This window comes from Myotis yumanensis, unplaced genomic scaffold (genome assembly GCF_028538775.1).
Source record: "Myotis yumanensis isolate MYYU_CA2020_CCGP unplaced genomic scaffold, mMyoYum1.0.hap1 SCAF_5, whole genome shotgun sequence".
In the NCBI taxonomy this organism is placed as follows: Eukaryota; Metazoa; Chordata; class Mammalia; order Chiroptera; family Vespertilionidae; genus Myotis; species Myotis yumanensis.
This window is the reverse complement of record NW_027223756.1, coordinates 77,691,342-77,710,866: the sequence shown is the minus strand read 5'-3', so window position 1 is coordinate 77,710,866 and position 19,525 is coordinate 77,691,342. Positions and strand designations below refer to the sequence as shown.

At 49.9% G+C, this 19,525-nt stretch overlaps 1 protein-coding gene across 1 annotated transcript in view; it reads left to right on the top strand.

Annotated features, from left to right (window-relative positions):
• The window catches only part of LMNB2 (lamin B2), a 30,466-nt gene extending 11,182 nt beyond the window's left edge, over positions 1-19,284 (top strand). The window contains exons 3-12 of the mRNA XM_070415748.1: positions 4,873-5,029; positions 5,247-5,372; positions 13,111-13,281; positions 13,423-13,548; positions 13,814-14,034; positions 14,507-14,789; positions 14,866-14,973; positions 15,541-15,660; positions 15,928-16,041; positions 16,638-19,284. Of these exons, the coding sequence (XP_070271849.1) occupies positions 4,873-5,029; positions 5,247-5,372; positions 13,111-13,281; positions 13,423-13,548; positions 13,814-14,034; positions 14,507-14,789; positions 14,866-14,973; positions 15,541-15,660; positions 15,928-16,041; positions 16,638-16,679 (1,468 nt within the window). The 3' untranslated portion in view covers positions 16,680-19,284. The remainder of the gene's footprint in view (positions 1-4,872; positions 5,030-5,246; positions 5,373-13,110; positions 13,282-13,422; positions 13,549-13,813; positions 14,035-14,506; positions 14,790-14,865; positions 14,974-15,540; positions 15,661-15,927; positions 16,042-16,637) is intronic.
• The last annotated feature ends 241 nt before the right edge of the window (positions 19,285-19,525 follow it).

The following is a 19,525-nucleotide window of genomic DNA, read 5'->3' as shown; positions in this document are numbered from 1 at the left end:
ACATGTCTTTTCCGCCTTTTTAATTTAAACTAAAGGTGGACACAGATAACTATGAGGTTCTTTTGGGATAGCAAGCCTCTGAGTTATCAGTGTCCTCTGTGATGTGATGTCGCAGTTGCTGGCACGTACCAGCATCTGGGAGTGTGTCACCAGTGGCTGCCATGGCTCAGGTTGGTCCCATTGTTCTGTGACAGTTTCTTTGGGTGGCAGCTGTGTCCACAGTCATTTCCCTTGGCTTCTAAGCAAGATTCACCCGATTCTGGGTATGGTCGGTGACTTGTTTATTTGAGGCCCCCACTCTGGAAAGATGGCTTCCTGGACTCTCTGGGCCTAGGGCTTTTTCCTTTCTGCTCTCAGGCCTTCAGCATTACAGGTCTGCAGGCACCTCTCTAGGTTGTCTGACTTCCTGTTCCTGTCTTCAAGTCCTCCCATGGCAGGGAAGTGGATGGGCTGTAACCCCAAGCATGGTTTAAACTTCCAGATAGGTCACATCTAGTGCTTTTCTTTATATTTATGTATTTTTTAATAATTCTTTATTATTGAAAGTATTACATATGTTCCCTTTTTCCCCCCCATTGACCCTCTACAGCCTGCCCCTGCGCCCCGCCCCCCCCCCCCCCCCCCCCCCCGCCCCAGGCCTTCACCACCCTATTGTCTGTGTCCATGGGTTATGCATATATGCATACAAGGTCTTTGGTTGATTACCTGCCACCCACCCACCTTCCCCTGCCTTCCCTCTGAGATTCCCCACTCTGTTCCATGCTTCCATGTCTCTGTATCCACTCCGTTCATCTCTTTATTTTGTTACTCAGATTCCACTATGAGTGCAATCATGTGATACTTTCTCTGACTGACTTATTTCACTTAGCATGATACTCCCCAGGTCCCTCCATATTGCTCAAAGGGTAAGAGATTCTTCTTTTTTACTGCTGCATGGTATTCCATGGTATAAATGTACCACAGCTTTGTTACCCACTCATCTACAGATGGGCACTTGGACTGTTTCCAGATCTTAGCTACTGTAAATTGTGCTGCTATGAACATAGGGGTGCATACATTCTTTCTGATTAGTGCTTCAGTTTTCTAGGATATATTCCTAGAAGTAGGACCACTGGGTCAAGTGGCAGTTCCTTGTTTAATTTTTTGAGGAAACTCCATACTGTTTTCTTAAAATTCTTTATTGTTTAAAGTATTACATATGTCTTCTTTTTTCCCATTGACCTCTCCCCAGCCACCCCCAACCCCCAGCACATGCCCTCACACCCCTAGTGTCTGTGTCCATTGGTTATGCTTCTATGCATGTATACAAGTCCTTTAGTTGATCTCTTACCCCTCAACCCCACCCTCCCTTGACTTCCCTCTGAAGTTTGACCGTCTGTTTGATCCTTCTATGTCTCTGGCTCTATTTTTGTTCATCAGTTTATGTTGTTCATTATATTCCACAAATGAGCGAGTTCATGTGATATTTATCTTTCTCCTACTGGCTTATTTCGCTTAGTATAATGCTGTCCAGGTCCATCCATGCTGCTGCAAATGGTAAGAGTTTTTTCTTTTTTACAGCAGCGTAGTATTCCATCGTGTAGATGTACCACAGTTTTTCAATCCACTCATCTGCTGATGGGCACTTAGGCTGTTTCCAAATCTTAGCTATGGTGAATTGTGCTGCTATGAACATAGGGGTGCATATATCCTTTCTGATTGGTGTTTCTGGTTTCTTGGGATATATTCCTAGAAGTGGGATCACGGGGTCAAATGGGAGTTCTATTTTTAATTTTTTGAGGACACTCCATACTGTTCTCCACAGTGGCTGCACCAGTCTGCATTCCCACCAGCAGTGCACAAGGGTTCCTTTTTCTCCACATCCTCTCCAGCACTTGTCATTTGTTGATGGTGGCCAATCTGACAAGTGTGAGATGGTACCTCATTGTCGTTTTGATTTGCTTCTCTCAGATGATTAGTGACTTTGAGTATGTTTTCATATGTCTCTGTGCCTTCTGTATGTCCTCTTTGGAGAAGTGTCTATTAAGGTCCTTTGCCCATTTTTAAATTAGATTGTCTTCCTTTTGTTAAGTTGTATGAGTTCCTTATATATTTTGGATATTAACCCTTTATCAGATGTATCATTGCCAAATATGTTCTCCCATACAGTGGGCTATCTTTTTGTTTTGTTGATGGTTTCTCTAAAAAAAAAAAAAAGAAAGAAAGAAAGTGTGTGTGTATGTATATATATATATATATTTAATTTCAGAGAGGAAGAGAGAGATAGAAACATCAATGATGAAAGAGAATCACCGATCGGCTGCCTACTGCACACCCCTCTACTGGGGATCAAGTCCACAACTCGGGCATGTGCCCTTGACTGGAATCGAACCCAGGACCCTTCAATCCACAGGCTGATGCTCTATCCACTGAGCCAAACCAGCTAGGGCTGTTGATGGTTTCTTTTGCTTTGCAGAAGCTTTTTATTTTGATGTAGTCCCATTTGTTTATTTTCTCCTTAGTTTCTAAACTAGGACAGTGGTTGGCAAACCGCGGCTCGCGAGCCACATGTGGCTCTTTGGCCCCTTCACTGTGGCTCTTCCACAAAATACCGGCTCTTCCACAAAATACCGACTTCTGCGCATGGGCCACGAAGTTTCAGTCACACTGTACATGCGCGCCCACACATGATATTTTGTGGAAGAGCCACACTCAAGGGGCCAAAGAGCTGCATGTGGCTCACGAGCTGCAGTTTGCCGACCACGGCCCTAGGAGATGTATCTGTAAACATATTGCTACAAGAGATGTCTGAGATTTTGCTGCCTATGGTTTCTTTTAGGATATTTATGGTTTCATGACTTACATTTAAGTCTTCTATCCATTTTGAATTTAATCTTGTGTATGGTGTAAGTTGGTGGTCTAGTTTCATTTTTTTGCATGTATCTGTTCAATTTTCCCAACACCATTTATTAAAGAGACTGTCTTGACTCCATTGTATGCTCTTGCCTTCTTTGTCAAATATTAATTGAACGTAATGGCTTGGGTTGATTTCTGGGTTCTCTGTTCTGTTACATTGGTCTATATGCCAGTTCTTGTGCCAGTACTGTTTTGATTACGGTGGCTTTGTAGTATAACTTGAAATCTGGTATTGTGATTTCTTCAACTTTGTTTTTCTTTTTCTTTTTTCTTTTAAATACTTTTTTTTTTTTAAATTTCAGAGAGGAAGAGAGAGATAGAAACATCAATGAAGAGAGAATCATTGATCGGCTACCTCCTGCATGCCCACTGGGGATCTAGCCCAAGACCCAGTCATATACCCTGACCAGGAAGGGAACCATGACCTCCTGGTTCATAGGTCAATGCTCAACCACTGAGCCACACTGGCCGGGCTCCAGTGCTTTTCTTTTCCTGACAAATGCATCACCAAATCCCTATGATGGTAGAATTGCAGATCGCCACGTGGAGGATCCAACAAGTAGGCCAGTTTCTCTCACATAATCCTTCTGGAATTATGGTTATACAGATAAGGCATCTGCTTGAACACCTTGAAGCTCTTAAGAAACAGGTGCATGCCGAAACCGGTTTGGCTCAGTGGATAGAGCGTCGGCCTGCGGACTGAGGGGTCCCAGGTTCGATTCCGGTCAAGGGCATGTGCCTGGGTTGCGGGCACATCCCCGGTAGGAGATGTGCAGGAGGCAGCTGATCGATGTTTCTCTCTCATCGATGTTTCTAACTCTCTATCTCTCTCCCTTCCTCTCTGTAAAAAATCAATAAAATATATTTAAAAAAAAAAAAAAGAAAAGAAACAGGTGCACAAGCCTTGGAGAGCTGCCACAAGTGCAAGAGTTGCTAACCTTGAACTTGCCTGGCCTAAACACTCTTGTGCTGGAACTACTGCACCTGTAGTCCACTTAAAGGTGCAGCTCCCATCTGGCACGTGCTCAGTCCCTACCTCCCTTCCCTGCTTCATCTGTCCTTAAAACAGGTTCACGTCTAATAGGCAGCATATTTCACTGCCTTCTCTGCTTCCACACATGTCTCTGGTGTGAGGACGGCGTTCTCCACACTGAAGTCTCTGATCTTTATGCCACACCAGTTCACATGCACTTATGCAGCATCCCGTGGTTCTCATCCAGGGTGACTGCCCCCAGGGAACTGGGTGGTGTCGAGACATTTGTGGTCCTCACAAGGGTGGGGGCCAGGGATGCTGCTCACCCTCCCACAGTGCTCAGGACAGCCCCACAGAATGACCCAGCCCTGGTGTCCCCAGTACTGAGGGGGAGACCCTTAGTGTCCCCACAATTGCTGATATGGCCCAATAAGTTCCTTGAGGAAAAGGTGGATAAGCTTTCAACCCCAAGAAAATGTAGAATTACATTCAGAAATGTATAGGAGTCTAAAGTTCATGCTTTAAGAGTTGTATATTTAAGAATCCATTTGACATCTTAAATATTTGATATTGGAGATAATTGTCTATTAGAATACCAGGTGATCCTGTGTGAAATAACTAAAGTTTATGCAGGAGATCAACTTTTCAAAGGCCGGGCTTTTAATTTATAACTTTAATAAATTACACATTAGCGTTCTCTCCTAAGTGATCCCTTTTACAATTAAAAATCTCAGAAAAGGACATGAAAACTCATGCCTTGAGGGTTTTTTGAACACTTGCATTTGTAGGTGGAAAGAGTCCTGATGGTGGGGGGCAGGTTTCAGGAAGGGTCACTTTTTATGCCCACAGGCGAGGCTCCCGTACCAGAAAGTGGGGCGTGGGTCAAGTCCAGAGAGCAAAAGGCCGTTGGCTCAAGCAGAAGTGAATTTTGTCCTGGGCCCTCCCTGGGCCAGCACCGCCCAGCTGCTCAGTCCTCCCAGCTAACCTCCGCTCTTGACTTTCAGCTCCAAGAAGAGGGATGGTGAGCTCACGGTGGCCCAGGGCCGCGTGAAGGAACTGGAGTCCCTATTCCACCGGAGTGAGGCGGAGCTGGCCGCTGCCCTCAGTGATAAGCACAGCCTCGAGAGTGATGTGGCCGAGCTTCGGGCCCAGCTGGCCAAGGTAGGCCTGGGACAGGCCCCAGTCTGGAGACAAGAGGCCTCCAGGTGGTGGGCATGTGAGGGTCGTGGGGTGGCCAAGGAACTTCGCACAGGGGTGAGTTTGTGTAGTTAAGGACATCCCCAGGCATGAGGAGCCAGACGAGTGCAACAAAGAGACAGGCAGGGCATGAGGGTAGCAGACAGGCCGTCACCTCAGCTTGTTGTCCTGTGTCTCCCAGGCAGAGGACGGTCATGCAGTGGCCAAGAAGCAGCTGGAGAAGGAGACGCTGATGCGCGTGGACCTGGAGAACCGCTGTCAGAGCCTGCAGGAGGAGCTCGACTTCCGCAAGAGCGTCTTCGAGGAGGTAAGCCTTGTCTCTAGTCAGAGTGTGGTCCACCTTCATTTTTTCTCCATGTGTCTCTCCAGTTTTCCCAGCACCGCTTGTTGAAGAGCCAGTCTGTACCCCATGGTATATCCTTGCCTCCTTTGTAGGTCAATTTAACACAGTGAGGATTTATTTCTGGGTTTTCTGTTCTGGTCCCTTGATATGTGTGTCTGTTTTTATGCCCATACCAAGCCGTTTTGATTATTGTAGCTTTATAGTGTGGTTTGATATCAGGACACATGATACCTCCCATTTTGTTCTTTCTCAAAATTTCTTTGGCTATTTGGTGTCCTTTTTAAAAAGAATAATACGTTTTTATTGATTTTAGAGAGAAATATTGATCGGTTGCCTTCTGCATGCACCTTGATAGGTTATAAAACCCGAAATATGGGTATGTGCCCTGACTGGGAATTGAACTGGTGACCTCTCAGTGCATGGTACGATGCTCAACTAACTGAGCCATGCTGGCCAGGGTTACTTGGCATCTATTCTGGTTTCATGTAAGTTTTAGGATTAGTTCTGATTCTGAGTGTGTGTGTGTGTGAAGATCATTCTTTATTTTTTTTAATATATATTTTATTAATTTTTTTACAGAGAGGAAGGGAGAGGGATAGAGAGTTAGAAACATCGATGAGAGAGAAACATCGATCAGCTGCCTCCTGCACACCTCCTACTGGGGATGTGCCTGCAATCAAGGTACATGCCCTTGACCAGAATCGAACCTGGGACCCTTCAGTCCGCAGACTGACGCTCTATCCACTGAGCCAAACCGGTTAGGGCGCCAAGATCATTCTTATCAGAAAAATTTAGGAAACCAAGCCTTTTGAGATAGCCCTCCCTCTGGCCAGTATTACAAAACAAAAAGTCTTATAAGTGGCCTGCAGGTGTCCCACCCACCTCAGTGTCACAGATGAACTCCCTGCGTGGCTGAACCAATCGGATGTGCAGAAAGTAGTTGTTAAATAGACCTCATTGGTCAAAATAACCAGGGACTGAATAGCAGTGTTGTTTGTGTTTCTTTATCCAGGTGGTAAAGCCAGGTGGACAAACTAAAAGCAAGTGTGCTGAAAGATGACATTACAACCTGTTTTGAATAATATATTGAGCAGTGCTAATCCATTACTTCTTTTATATTAATCGCTTACCAGATACATGATTTTCCATTTATTTTTCAGTTCCCATCCCTTTCTCCCCTTTTATCCCTTTAATAACCATCAGCTTGTTTTTTGCATCTATGGGTTTGTTTCCATTTTATTTTGTTTGTTTTTTTCTTTAGATTCCATATATAAATGAAATCATACGGTATTTTTCTTTCTTATTTCTCCAACTTATTTCACGTTGCAGCATACCTTGTACTTCCATCCATGTTGTCGCAAATGGCAAGATTTTATTCTTTTTTATAGCTGAGTAATATTCCATTGTATGTATGTAGCTTGTCTTTATCTAATCAGCTATCAGTGGACACTTAGGTTGCTCCCATATCTTGACTATTGTAAATAATATAGCAAAGAACATAAGGGTGCATCTATCGTTTTGAATTAGTGTTTTGGGTTTTTTTCGGGTAAATAATCAGAAGAGGATTTTCTGGGTCATAAGGTATTTCTGTTTTTAATTTTTGAGGCACCTCCATATTGTTTTCCATAGTGGCTACTCCAGTTTATAATCCTACCAACAGTACAACAGAACAAAGTTCCCTTTTGTCAACACTTGTTTGCTGATTCATTGATGATAGCCGTTCTGATAGGTATGAGGTGAGATCTCATTGTGATTGGGTTTTAATTTGCATTTCTCTGATTATTACTGAGAAATGACATTGAGCATCTTTTCATATGTCTATTGGCCACTTGTGTGTCACCTTAGGAAAAGGTCCTCTGCTCATTGTTTAATAGGATTGTTTTTGTTTTAATTGTTGTTGAGCTGTATGTATAAGTAAGTTCTTTATATATGGTGGGTATTAATTAGCCTCTTGTCTGCGGTATTGTTTGCAAATATCTTCTCTCATTTGGTTGGTTGCCTTGTTTTTTGTTTTGTTTTTTGTTATTAATCCTCTCCCTAGGACAGGGGTGGGCAACCTTTTTGTGAGTGCGTGTCAAAACCAGCAAAATCTTTGACTCAAAATTCTTCTGCGTGCCAACCCTAATTTTTTGAGAACATGTTACACCTACTTGATATCTCTTAAGGTGTATGTATGTGAAGAACCTTGAAGAAATAATAAAATTCATTCGAGCGACAAAAACACAGTATATGATAATGAAAAATACATTTATTTTTTAATGTATAGATGTACATTGATAGTCCGACAGAAAACTTTATGACTCTGCTTGATATTATCAGTGGGACTTTTGCTGCTGCATCACTGATGACAGAGATTCTACATCAGGTTTATATTTCGTGACCTTCAGAGATATGCACGAGCTACTACTTTCATCCGTCAGGCTACTCCTGTTACGAGACTTAACAAAATTCATCACTGAGAACAAAGATTCACAAGCGTATGTGGATGAAACCAAAACACTGGTCGGATCTAGGAAGGCAGGGAGAGTTAAGGCAGAGGCATAGAAATTGCTCTTCCCCTCTCTCGTCAATCCATGCCTATAGTCTTTAAGATAACTTGTTATGTAAAATTATTTATTTATCTAAGATGCATCTACACTGAATTTATCTGAAAAATAAAGAAGTCGATATTAAGAAAAAAATTGTAAATGGAAGATTATAAGAGAGGGTTTTGTGTGCCAGTAAAAGTTACTGGCGTGCCATGTTTGGCACGCGTGCCAGGGGTTGCCCACCCCTGCCCTAGGATATTTTTCCCATTGATTTTTCAGAGGGAGTGGAATGGATGGGGAGAGACAGAGAAACATTGATGTGAAAGAGACACATCGATTGGTTGCCTCCCACAGGTGCCCCAAAAGGGACCAGGGATCAAGCCTGCAACCCAGGTACATGCCCTTGACTGAACCAAACCCGCAACTCTCCAGTCGGAGGGCCAACGCTCTAACCACTGACCCAAACTGGCTAGGGCTGGCTGCCTTGTATTTTATTGTTTCAGGTCTTACACTTAAGACTTTAATGTAATTTGGGTTAATTTCTGTGTGTGGTATCAGCAGTCTGGTTTCACTCTATTGCATGTGGCTGTCCAGTTTTCCCAGCACCATTTATTGAAGAAACTTCCCTTTCTTAGACAACATTGTATGTTTTTGGTTCCTTTGTTGAAGATTAGTTGCCCATGTGAAAGTGTTTCTGGGCTCTCAATTCTGTCCCTTTGGTCTATGTGTCTTTTTCTGCCGATAGGGTACTATTCTATTGTGGCTTTTTATTTGATTTTATTGATTTCAGAGAGGAAGGGAGAGGGAGAGAGAGAAACACCAATGATGAGAGAGAATCATTGATCAGCTGCCTCCTGGACGTCCCCTACTAGTGATCAAGCCCATAATCCCAGCATGTGCTCTGATCAGAAATCTAACCGTGACCTCCTGGTTCATAGGTCAACACTCAACCACTTAGCGAGGCCATATTGTGGCTTTTTGTTGTTGTTTTGTTAATTCTCACCCGCGGATATTTTTCTGTTAATTTTTAGGGAGAGTGGAAGAGAGAGGGAAATACAGAAACATCGATGTGAGAGAAACACATCGATTGGTTGCCTCCTGCACAAGTGCTGACCAGGGCCAGGGCTGGGGAGGAGCCTGCAACCAAGGTATGCGCCCTTGACTGGAATCGAACCCAGGACCCTTTGGTCCACAGGCCGACATTCTATCCAGTGAGCCAAACCAGCTGCAGCGGGTGGCCCGGCCCTGATCAATTGCTCTGCAGGCAGGATGGTGGAGCAGGTGAGGGGCAGCACCAGGCCAAGGCGAAGTGCCAGGAGGGGCTGCAGGGCTGCGAGGCTGGGGGTGTGAGCTGGGGCCCAATCTCCGCAGGCCACCGGGAGGGACCCCACCTGCGCACAAATTCATGCACTGGGCCTCTAGTTCTAGTATAATTGGATATGCTGGTTCACCAAATAACAGAGCAGCAAAGCATCTCATAGCCAGGATTTTTTATAGAAACTTCTCTTGATCCAGACCTCTCTCAGACTGGAAGACTTACTAGTTATCTAGCAAGAGGTCAGAACAGGCTGCCCAAATGTGTTACATATTTCTTCCAGAATTCAAAGAGGCCCATTTAAGTGTCATGCTTATCTTTGTAGTGAATGGAAGGAAAGCAACATTTTTGTCACTTTAGATCAGCGGTTCTTTGGGGGTCGAACAACCCTTTCACAGGGGTCGCCTAAGACTGTGGTTGGCAAACTGCGGCTCTCGGGCCACATGCGGCTCTTTGGCCCCTTGAGTGTGGCTCTTCCTAAGCCTTAGGAGTACCCTAATTAAGTTAATAACAATGTACCTACCTATATAGTTTAAGTTTAAAAAATTTGGCTCTCAAAAGAAATTTCAATCGTTGTACTGTTGATATTTGGCTCTGTTGACTAATGAGTTTGCCGACCACTGGCCTAAGACCATCGGAAAACACATATATAATTACATATTGTTTTTGTGATTAATCACTATGCTTTAATTATGTTCAATCTGTAACAATGAAAATACATCCTGCATATCAGATATTTACATTACGATTCATAACAGTAGCAAAATTACAGTTATGAAGTAGCAACGAAAATAATTTTATGGTTGGGGGTCACCGTTAGGAAGGTTGAGAACCACTGAGCTAGGGCCATATGTGGTTTTTTATATGGTTTGAAGTTGGGGAGTGTGATACCCTTGGTTATTCATGGTACCTGATGGACTGTTTCTCTGCCTACGCATTCTCTGCCCAAGTCTAACAGTGAACTCCTGTTTAGTTTTGCTTTTATCAGTTCAGCAGGTTCATAAGTAGAGGTTTTCTTTTCCTTTCTAGCAGGAGGTTCAACAGTGCCAGTTTGTTTTCCTCTCACCTGCATGAGGGCAGTTCCAGGATCTGGGTGAGGCGGTGTCACCTGGGTCACGGAAAATGCCCCATACACCCCAAGGTGGTGGCACCCCTCTGTCTTGGGTCAGGTGGTGCTCCGGGCCTGTAGGTTTCCAGCGCTGTCTCTTTGTTTTGTTTTTTTTTAATCCTCACTCAAGGATATTTTTTCCATTGATTTTGAGAGACTAGAAGGGAGGGAAGTGGAGGAGAGGGAGAGGGAGAGAGAGAGAGAGAGATTGGTTGCCTCTCTCCCCCGACCAGGACCAGGGGTATTGAACCTGCAACTGAGGGACGTTCCCTTGACCAGGGATTGAACCACGAGTGACCCTTTGGTCTGTGGGCCGACACTTTAACCACTTAGCAAAACTGGCCAGGGCCAGAGGTGTCTCTTAAGATGGATACTTTCCCTGGCTGGGTTTCTCAATGGTTAGAGTGTCAGCCCACAGACTGAAGGGTCTCGGGTTTGATTCCCAGTCAAGGGCATGGAACCTGGGTTATGGATTTGATCCCCGACCCCAGTTGGGGCACATTCGGGAGTCAACTAATCGGTGTGTCTCTCTCACATCAATGTTTCTCTCTCTCTCTCCTGCCCACCTCCCTCCCTTCTACTGTCTTAAAATCAATGGAAAAAGTATACTTGGGTGAGGATTTTTTTAAAAAGATGGACACTTGTCATTGGGTTTAGGCCCCACCTGAATAATCCAGGGTGATCTTGCCTTGAGACCCATAGCTTAATTATATCTGCAAAGTCTTTTTTCTTTTTTAAAAAAAATATATTTTATTGATTTTTTACAGAGATGAAGGGAGAGAGATAGTTAGAAACATCGGTGAGAGAGAAACATCGATTAGCTGCCTCCTGCACACCTCCTACTGGGGATGTGCCCGCAACCAAGGTACATGTCCTTGACTGGAATCGAACCTGGGATCTTTCAGTCCGCAGGCCGACGCTCTATCCACTGAGCCAAGCCGGTTATGGCAAATCTTTTTTCTTTTTAAATTAAGGTCACACTCAGGTTCTGGGGATTAGGATATGGCTATACCTTTTTTTTTTTTTACAGAGGGGTAGAGAGAATCATCAATTGATCAGTTGCCTCCTGCACATGTCCCAATCGGGGATCGAACCCGCCACCCTTTGGTGTATGGGATGATGCTCCAACCAAGGGAGCCACACTGGCCAGGGTGCAGGTATACCCTTATGGGGCCACCATTCAGTCCACTCCAGGCCTCCCCGTCAAAGGGCAGGGTGGGCCATGCACTCCCCTCTGTTCCTGGGTCTGGTCACCTCTCACCCCCAACTTTGTAATCCCTGTGCCTTGGCTCCCTGGCATAGCCAGGCCGGGCCGGGAGGGATTGAGTTCCCACAGTTAGAGCTAGGGCTCTGTGTCCTCTGGGAGGGGCCATGTGGGGGCCTCCCACATCATCATCACAGGGCCCATTGTGCTGCCACGGCCCAGATGGAACCCTGCGGCCAGGCAGTGGGCAGTTCCTGGGCCGGGAAGAGCTGCTGGCAGGAGGGCACACATGCAGCTGCGAAGTGGTCTGTGGCTCCAGCCAGGCCCCATGATAGCCAGGGCCTCCAGGGGAGGCAGGCAGAAGGCCAGGAGAGCTGCTGAGGAGGCGCCCATGAAGGTACCCAAGTCTCCCAGGGACCAATGAAGAGGCCCGTGTGGGGCGATGGGAGGACACCGTGGAAGGGGCCCTTGAGGTGGGCTGTGATGAGCTCCTGGGGGGGACCACGAAGCAGACTGTGAAGGGAGCCATAGGGGTGCAGTGAGGGGTGCGCAGGGCACTGCAAGCGGGACCTGGCGAGTAGCTGTGGGACGTGTGGTGAAGGTGGGTGTGCTGTTATGGGTTCCACAAGAGTCATTAGTTCTGTGAACTGATTGGCTTCCTGGGGTGATACTCCTGTTGTACTTACAAACGGATGACACAGTGACAGCGACTGGTTTCTGAGCTGGCACGGGTGGGAGAGGATCCTCGTCCTCTGGAGCCCCCTAGCCTGCCCCCCACCTGCACTTGGCCCCACCGTGAGCCGGGGGCAGCTGCATCGGTGCACTTGTGGTTGGACTTCGCCTGCTGGTTTACCCAGCTGTCACTGTCACACCCCCTAGTGTCCTGATGGCCACATGTCTCAGGCCCTGGGCACCTGGGACAGACCTGGTCAGAAGTATTTTTTATTAACAACTTCATTGAAATATTCCCATGTCATAAAGCTTTTAGAGTGGTTTTTAGTATATTCAACACGGTTGAGCAACCATCACCTCTAATTCTAGAACATTTCATCACCCCAAAAAGAAGCCTGGCACCCATTAGCAGTTTCCCCCAAACCCCCTACTTCCTGTCTGAGGATGAGCCTGTTCTGGACAGTTCACATACATGGACTCACACCGGTGTGGCCTTTCTGTGTCTGGCTCCTCTCACTGGGCACCATGTGTTCAGGGACCATCCATGTTGTAGTGAGTGTCAGTGCTTCGCTCCTTTTCGTGGCTGAGGAACACTCCCCTGTGGATGAACCACGTTGTGTTTGCCCATTCATCATTTGAAGGACGTTTGGGCTGTGTGCTCTCCAGTGATTGTGAAATGTGTATTCATTAATAATTTGTGAAGCCGGGGTGACTCCTCACAGGTTCCCTGTTTGCACTTTTGAGCCCTCGCTTACACCCGACACTTGGGTGGAAGACACTAGTGAGCAGGATGGGTTGGTGGCAGGGCTGGGGGTGTTAATCCCCGGCCTCGAGTTTGCTGCCTGTCTCAGTGGGTCGGCGTGCTCTGTCCCCAGGAGGTGCGGGAGACACGCCGGCAGCATGAGCGGCACCTAGTGGAGGTGGACAGCGGCCGGCAGCAGGAGTACGACTTCAAGATGGCACAGGCACTGGAGGAGCTGCGAAGCCAGCACGACGAGCAAGTGCGGCTCTACAAGCTGGAGCTGGAGCAGGCCTACCAGGCCAAGGTGCTGGTGGGAAGGGGCAGGAGATGGCGGGTGGGATGGGATGGATGAGATGGGACAGGGAGGGGGAAGAGCACAGGTGGGAAAGTACAGGTCCTCTTGCCCCACACCCAATGCCTCATCTTCCTGCTCCTGTCTCCTCAGCTGGACAATGCCAAGCTGTGCTCTGACCAGAATGATAAGGCCGCCAGCGCTGCCCGTGAGGAGCTGAAGGAGGCACGCATGCGAGTTGAGTCCCTCAGCTACCAGCTCTCCAGCCTCCAGAAGCAGGTGATTCACGGGAGTCCCTGCCTGCCCCTGCCCCACAACCCAGCAGTCCTTCCTCCCACCTGGGGTAGTAGATGCAACCTTGAAGGTCAGGCGCCCGGCCTTCCCTGTCCCATCCCCGAGTGAGGCTCCCAGCTGCTCCCCCCCCCCCCCCCCCCCCCCCCACACACACACACCAGGCCTGGTCTCTGTCTCTGGCTTGGAGCCAGGTGGGCTTCTTATGACCCACACAGGCCGCCCTGACCTGGCCCTTGGACCCCCTTCCCAGGCTAGTGCAGCTGAGGACCGGATCCGGGAGCTGGAGGAGGCCATGGCCGGGGAGCGTGACAGGTTCCGGAAGATGCTGGATGCTAAGGAGCTGGAGATGACAGAAATGCGAGATGTGATGCAGCAGCAGCTGGCCGAGTACCAGGAGCTACTGGACGTCAAGCTCGCTCTGGACATGGAGATCAGCGCTTACCGCAAGCTGCTGGAGGGCGAGGAGGAGAGGTGGGGAAAGGGGGAGGCAGGAGGTAGTGAGGGGAGGTGGGGAGAGGGGGAGGCAGGAGGTAGTGAGGGGAGGTGGGGAGAGGGGGAGGCAGGAGGTAGTGAGGGGAGGTGGGGAGAGGGGGAGGCAGGAGGTAATGAGGGGAGGTGGGGAGAGGGGGAGGCAGGAAGTAGTGAGGGGAGGTGGGGAGAGGGGGAGGCAGGAGGTAGTGAGGGGAGGTGGGGAGAGGGGGAGGCAGGAGGTTGCTGGCTAGGAGACATCAGGTGGCATGAGGGGTGATCCAAGAAGGGAGAGGGTGGGAGGTGGAGGGTGGGGTTTTTAGGGAGGTGTAAGGAGGAGAGGCCAGCCTGGGGCCAGTCAGGATGGACTGCTGAGTAAGTCCGCCCACCTTGCACTGTCCAGGCTCTTCTGGTCTGACCTTAAGCCAACAGGCTCTCGCTGTCACCACCAGTCACCCTGTGCCCCTTTCCCCAGGCTGAAGCTTTCCCCCAGCCCATCATCACGGGTCACCATCTCAAGGGCCACTTCGAGCAGCGGCAGCAGTGTGTCCATGATGGGACGCTCTGGCCGCAGCAAGCGGAAGCGGCTAGAGACAGAGGAGCCACTGGGCACAGGCTCCAGTGGCATCAGCTTGGGCAGCAGCAGCAGCAGCAGCAGCTTCCACCTGGCCCAGCAGGCCTCAGCCTCGGGCAGCGTTAGCATTGAGGAGATCGACCTGGAGGGCAAGTTTGTGCAGCTGAAGAACAGCTCCGACAAGGTAAGGGGCCTTGCCGCTGGGGCGGAGGGCTCCCCAGTTGGGTCTGGGCTGTGTTTCAGGGAGTTCCCCTTTGCAGGACCAGTCTCTGGGGAACTGGAGGATCAAGAGGCAGGTGCTAGAAGGGGAGGAGATTGCCTACAAGTTCACACCCAAGTATGTGCTCCGGGCTGGCCAGACTGTCACGGTAGGTGGCTTTGGAAGGGCAGGTGGGCTGAGCGGAGGGAGTTGCAGGGATAGGGAGAGTGGCCACCACTGGGAGGGGGGTGGCAGCAGCAACCACATAGGTGACAGAATGTGTGATGGGGGCTGGAGAAGCAGGACCTGGCTTGGGGGATGGAGTAGTGGTTGAGTACCCGGTTTTGAGAAAAGCTGCCACAAATCACGTGTGCGCCGGCATAGTTCCATTGGGCCCTCCCTAGAGCCCTTTGGAATGCCTAATTGTTATGCCAGGATCCCATGGTGGAGGTGGGTCAGTCCAGGCTATCTGAGCCAGTGGGAATTGGCAAGAGATATAACAGTCATGGGCATGGGCATGGGCCCTGGAGCTAACAGGCTTCAGATCCCAGCTCATCCTATTTGCCAAGATGAATGTCCTTGGCCACTATGAACTTCAGTCTCTTCTTCCATACCCTAGTGATTTCTGGGTAGGACCCAGAAAGGCTGGAAGGATTAAACGCCTGGTGCATCAAAAGGGGGGCTCTGGTAAGGGACTGGCTAACAGCACTGAGGGAGGCCCTCTGTGTGTCTCCAGGTGTGGGCAGCTGGTGCAGGGGTGGCCCACAGCCCCCCATCGACACTTGTGTGGAAGAGTCAGAACAGCTGGGGCACAGGCGAGAGCTTCCGGACTGTCCTGGTCAACGCCGATGGGGAGGTGGGTGCTTGGGGCTTGGATGTGGGGTTCCTCTGCCTCAGTCCTTGGGTCTCCCCTGTCCACCTCACACCACACCACCAGCCAGTGCAGGAAGGAGCCCTGGGGTGGAGCCTCGGCCAGCGGAGCCAGTGAAGGCAGCCCTGGGCCTGGTCCCCAGATGGCACTCTGCAGTGTGGTGACACCCTGAGCAAGCATGTTGACTGCCACCAACGTGGGCTGGGCCCCTGCACCTGAGGGGTTGGTGGCCATGGCTCTTGTCTTACACAGGAAGTGGCCATCAGAACGGTGAAACAGTCCTCGGTGGTGCGGGAGACCGAGAACGGGGAGGAGGGAGAAGAAGAGGGAGCCGAGTTTGGCGAGGAGGATCTTTTCCATCAGCAGGTAGGGCCCCGGGGGGCTCATTCGGGCGCACACACGCACACACGTGCACCCACGGGCCCTGCTGGCTGGTCCTTGGCACCACAAGGCTCCCTCAGCTCCTGGCTCTGCTGGGCCCTGCGGTTTGTAGCTGGAGACGGCCATGGGGCAGCATTCCTTGCCTCTAGGTCTTGCCTGTTGTGTGGACCTCGGGGTACGAGTCCAGGGACCCCTGGGAGTGGGGTGTTGAAAGCGGACTGCCTCTCTAGGTGGCACCGCTGGGATTGCCCTCATGGTCTCAGAGAATGCTCTGGCACCATGATTTTGGTCGGAGAATGGTGACTTAAATAATGGCCTTTGGGGAGAAGATGGAGAACCTAGCACCACACCGTGTTAGACAGTGTTTGAGACAAAATTGTGATGTGTTATGTAGCTTAAAACATCAGTAAGGGAGACATGGAAGGTTCTGGAACAGGGACAGTTGTGGCTGATGCCATTAGCCTTGTCATCTTGTGGGGGGCTGGTCTTCCTGAGGTGGCTCAGGCCCTGGGCTGGCCCAGCCCCTCCCGGGGAGCTTGGGGGCCACCAGCCCCACGTGACTGCTGCTGTCCTCCCTCCAGGGGGACCCGAGGACCACCTCGAGAGGCTGCCGCGTGATGTGAACGGAACACGCCTCATCACATCTTTCCCCAGAGCCACTGAAGACTATTTTTATATCATTGGCTTTCTTCAGTCCTTCACACATTTCTAGAGCATTTTTAAGCAAACTGCCAGATGTGGGGTGGGTCTCTGTTCTGTTCTGTCAGTGGGTTTCTATGGGCCCTCCCTCCAACCACTGTCCAGGTGTCTTTCGGTGCCCGTTTCCCGTGGGTTGAACTCCAGGCCTAGGAACCTACTGGCTGATGGGTTTGGTCTTGGAGGCTGGAGGGGTCCACATACTGCCCCTCCCTCCCCAGTCTAACGGGATGGCAGATTCAGTAGGTGTCCTTTGTGTTATTAAGCTTTTAAACACCAAAATCAGAGTCCAGGTTCCTGCCTGGTGGGATAGGGGTGTCCCCAGTGGGTTTGGTGGCTCTGCCCACCAGAACGTGGTGTGGGAGCTCTTGGGAGTCACAGGTCTTACTGTCCGCCTGGCTTCAGGGTTGTTGCAGCTCCTGCTCTGAAGGTGTTGGGTGGCAGCAGGGTTTTCCGCCGGTGTCAATCAGGGCACCGTTGGGTGGGGGCTCCTTGTTCCCATGACGGCTGCCGAACCAGACCAGTAGGACAGGAGGGGAGGAAGCCTGGGGCAGGAGCACTTCCAACCCAAGACGCAACCAGGTCCAGTGAGGGCCCAGTGTGAGCCTCGGCAGCACACGCCTCAGGTTCTAGAACCAGGTCCACGTGTAACCACTTCGTGCCTCCTGTCACGAAGACACTGACTTCAGGGTGAGCCCTTGGATGCACCCCCAAATACACCTCGTGCCGGGGCTGAATGCCAGCCTCCCGCCTCCTCATATATATATATCTATATATATATATATATATAGGGTGACCCCAAAAAATGTATACACACACTTTGAATAATTATAAAGGCAGTGTTTATTAAAACACATTTCCTTTTCAAAATTGAGCTATCAGCTATTACAGTGTGTACATTTTTTGTGGACGCACTGTATTCTGCACATATATCACTGTTCTTGCTTCTATCTGTAACTCTTGCGGAAATTATGTTACTCAGGCCACTGCCAGCTGACCCCTTTAGGGTGGTTCCATGTCACAGGCTAGCTTCTGGCTGCCCAGTGACCCTCTCTGCATTAGCCTACCGTTTACAGCCCCCACCTAGATACACAGAAGTTATTTTTTTAATGGATATTTATTTTTTTACATTGGTCAGTACTCAGATTGCCGATCCTGCTTCCATGGCTCAGGCCAGTCATGGGGACAGCCCCCAGGGAGCCTGTCCGTGAGCTCTGAGCCCGCAGATGGCACACTTCTTCAGAAAGGGCAGCTCAAGTCTTACTTAAACACTCGCTACGAGCCAGGGTGGCGTGCTGCCTGGGCAGCAGTCTCAGAGCACCCAGTGGCTGGCCCTGCGGGTCCCCTGGCTGGGAGAAGCACACCTGCCCATTTGCCCTGCGCACACCCCCAGGCCTGGCTTTCCTTGGGAATTGCTTACAGTGAGGGGGGGTGGAACCCCAGTGGCTGACAACCTAAATGTGCTGTTGTGTTGAGTTCCCCCATAGCCCTCGCTTTACATCTGGGTCCTCCCCGTGGCCACCCTACGTTCCCAGGCCTAGGAGGGAAGGGTGTCACCAGGACTCACAGAAGGGTCTGGTGGGCCCCAGAGAGCTTGCCCACCTGGCAATGCAGCACCCTGTACCCCACCCGAACCTCTCCTGGGAGTGCTTGCAGGGCTCCCGAGGCTGAAGGTTGTGTGCACCCCCCACCCCAGACAAAAGGGGCACTGACATCCAGTGACATTTTGGGGGAATCTGGGAGATCAAAACTGGGTCCTTGAATTTGGGTCTGTGGTTTGCTAATAGTCGTTCTCAGTTACAAGCTCATGGACAGAAAGGGAGAGCCCCTCCCCCCAGTGCTTGGCAGAGGCCTTGGGTGGAGCTGGGAAGTGGTCCAGGCCACCAGGGGGGAGGGTCATCTGGACCCAGGGTGACACTCACCAGTAATCAAGTGTTTGGGACCATGGAGCAGAAATCAGTGTGAAACTGCTGCCATGGCCTGGGAAACAGTGCAGGTGCCCTTAAACAAGCTGAGCTTTAAGCCCCTTACAATGATGCAGAAGTGAGTCCTCCGTCTGAGCCCTTGTCATGTGACTGAACCCAGCACTGGTCCCAGAGGAAAACCAGACCGGCCCCCAGCAGCGGCGAGGGGGCGGCCTGCAGGGAGGTGTCTGCGAGGGCACCAGTCCAGAGCCAGCCTGGGCGCCCACCCAGGACGTGATCACTCAGCTAGTTTCCTAGTGAAGACTCTGACAGCGGCCCCTGCAGTTGTGTTCCCATCAGCATACCCGCAGGGCTAACCTTCCCCAGCAGAGCTGCTCACCAGGTTTCCCGTCCAACCCGACACCTCAGCACAACTAGCAGTGGAGGAGGCTTCCAGAACTGCGGGGGGTGGGGGGGGGGGTCTGCACTTTCATTTCAGATGTATTGGTGGTTTTTAAGGTGCATGCCAAATGTGTGGTCTTTTTTTTTCCCCTCCAGTGCTTTGTAATATACATTTTCTGACTGGAAACGTTTTTGTACAACACTCCAATAAACATTTTGCTTTTAAGTTGTGCCTCTGAGCTTACTTTGAAGCCGGTTACCGAAGCCCAACTGCTAAAATGCCAATGGGCTTCTTCCCAGAAAGAGACTCACTAGAGGGGTCTGGGGATGGGGCAGTGCAGGGTCCCATGACCTCACCCCTCCCAGGAGCAAACTCAGATACACACACAGACAACTGAGAGACAACTGAAGGCTGAACCAGTGGTTTCTGAGCAGAAGGCTGGGTGGGAACCCTCTGCCTCTGAACA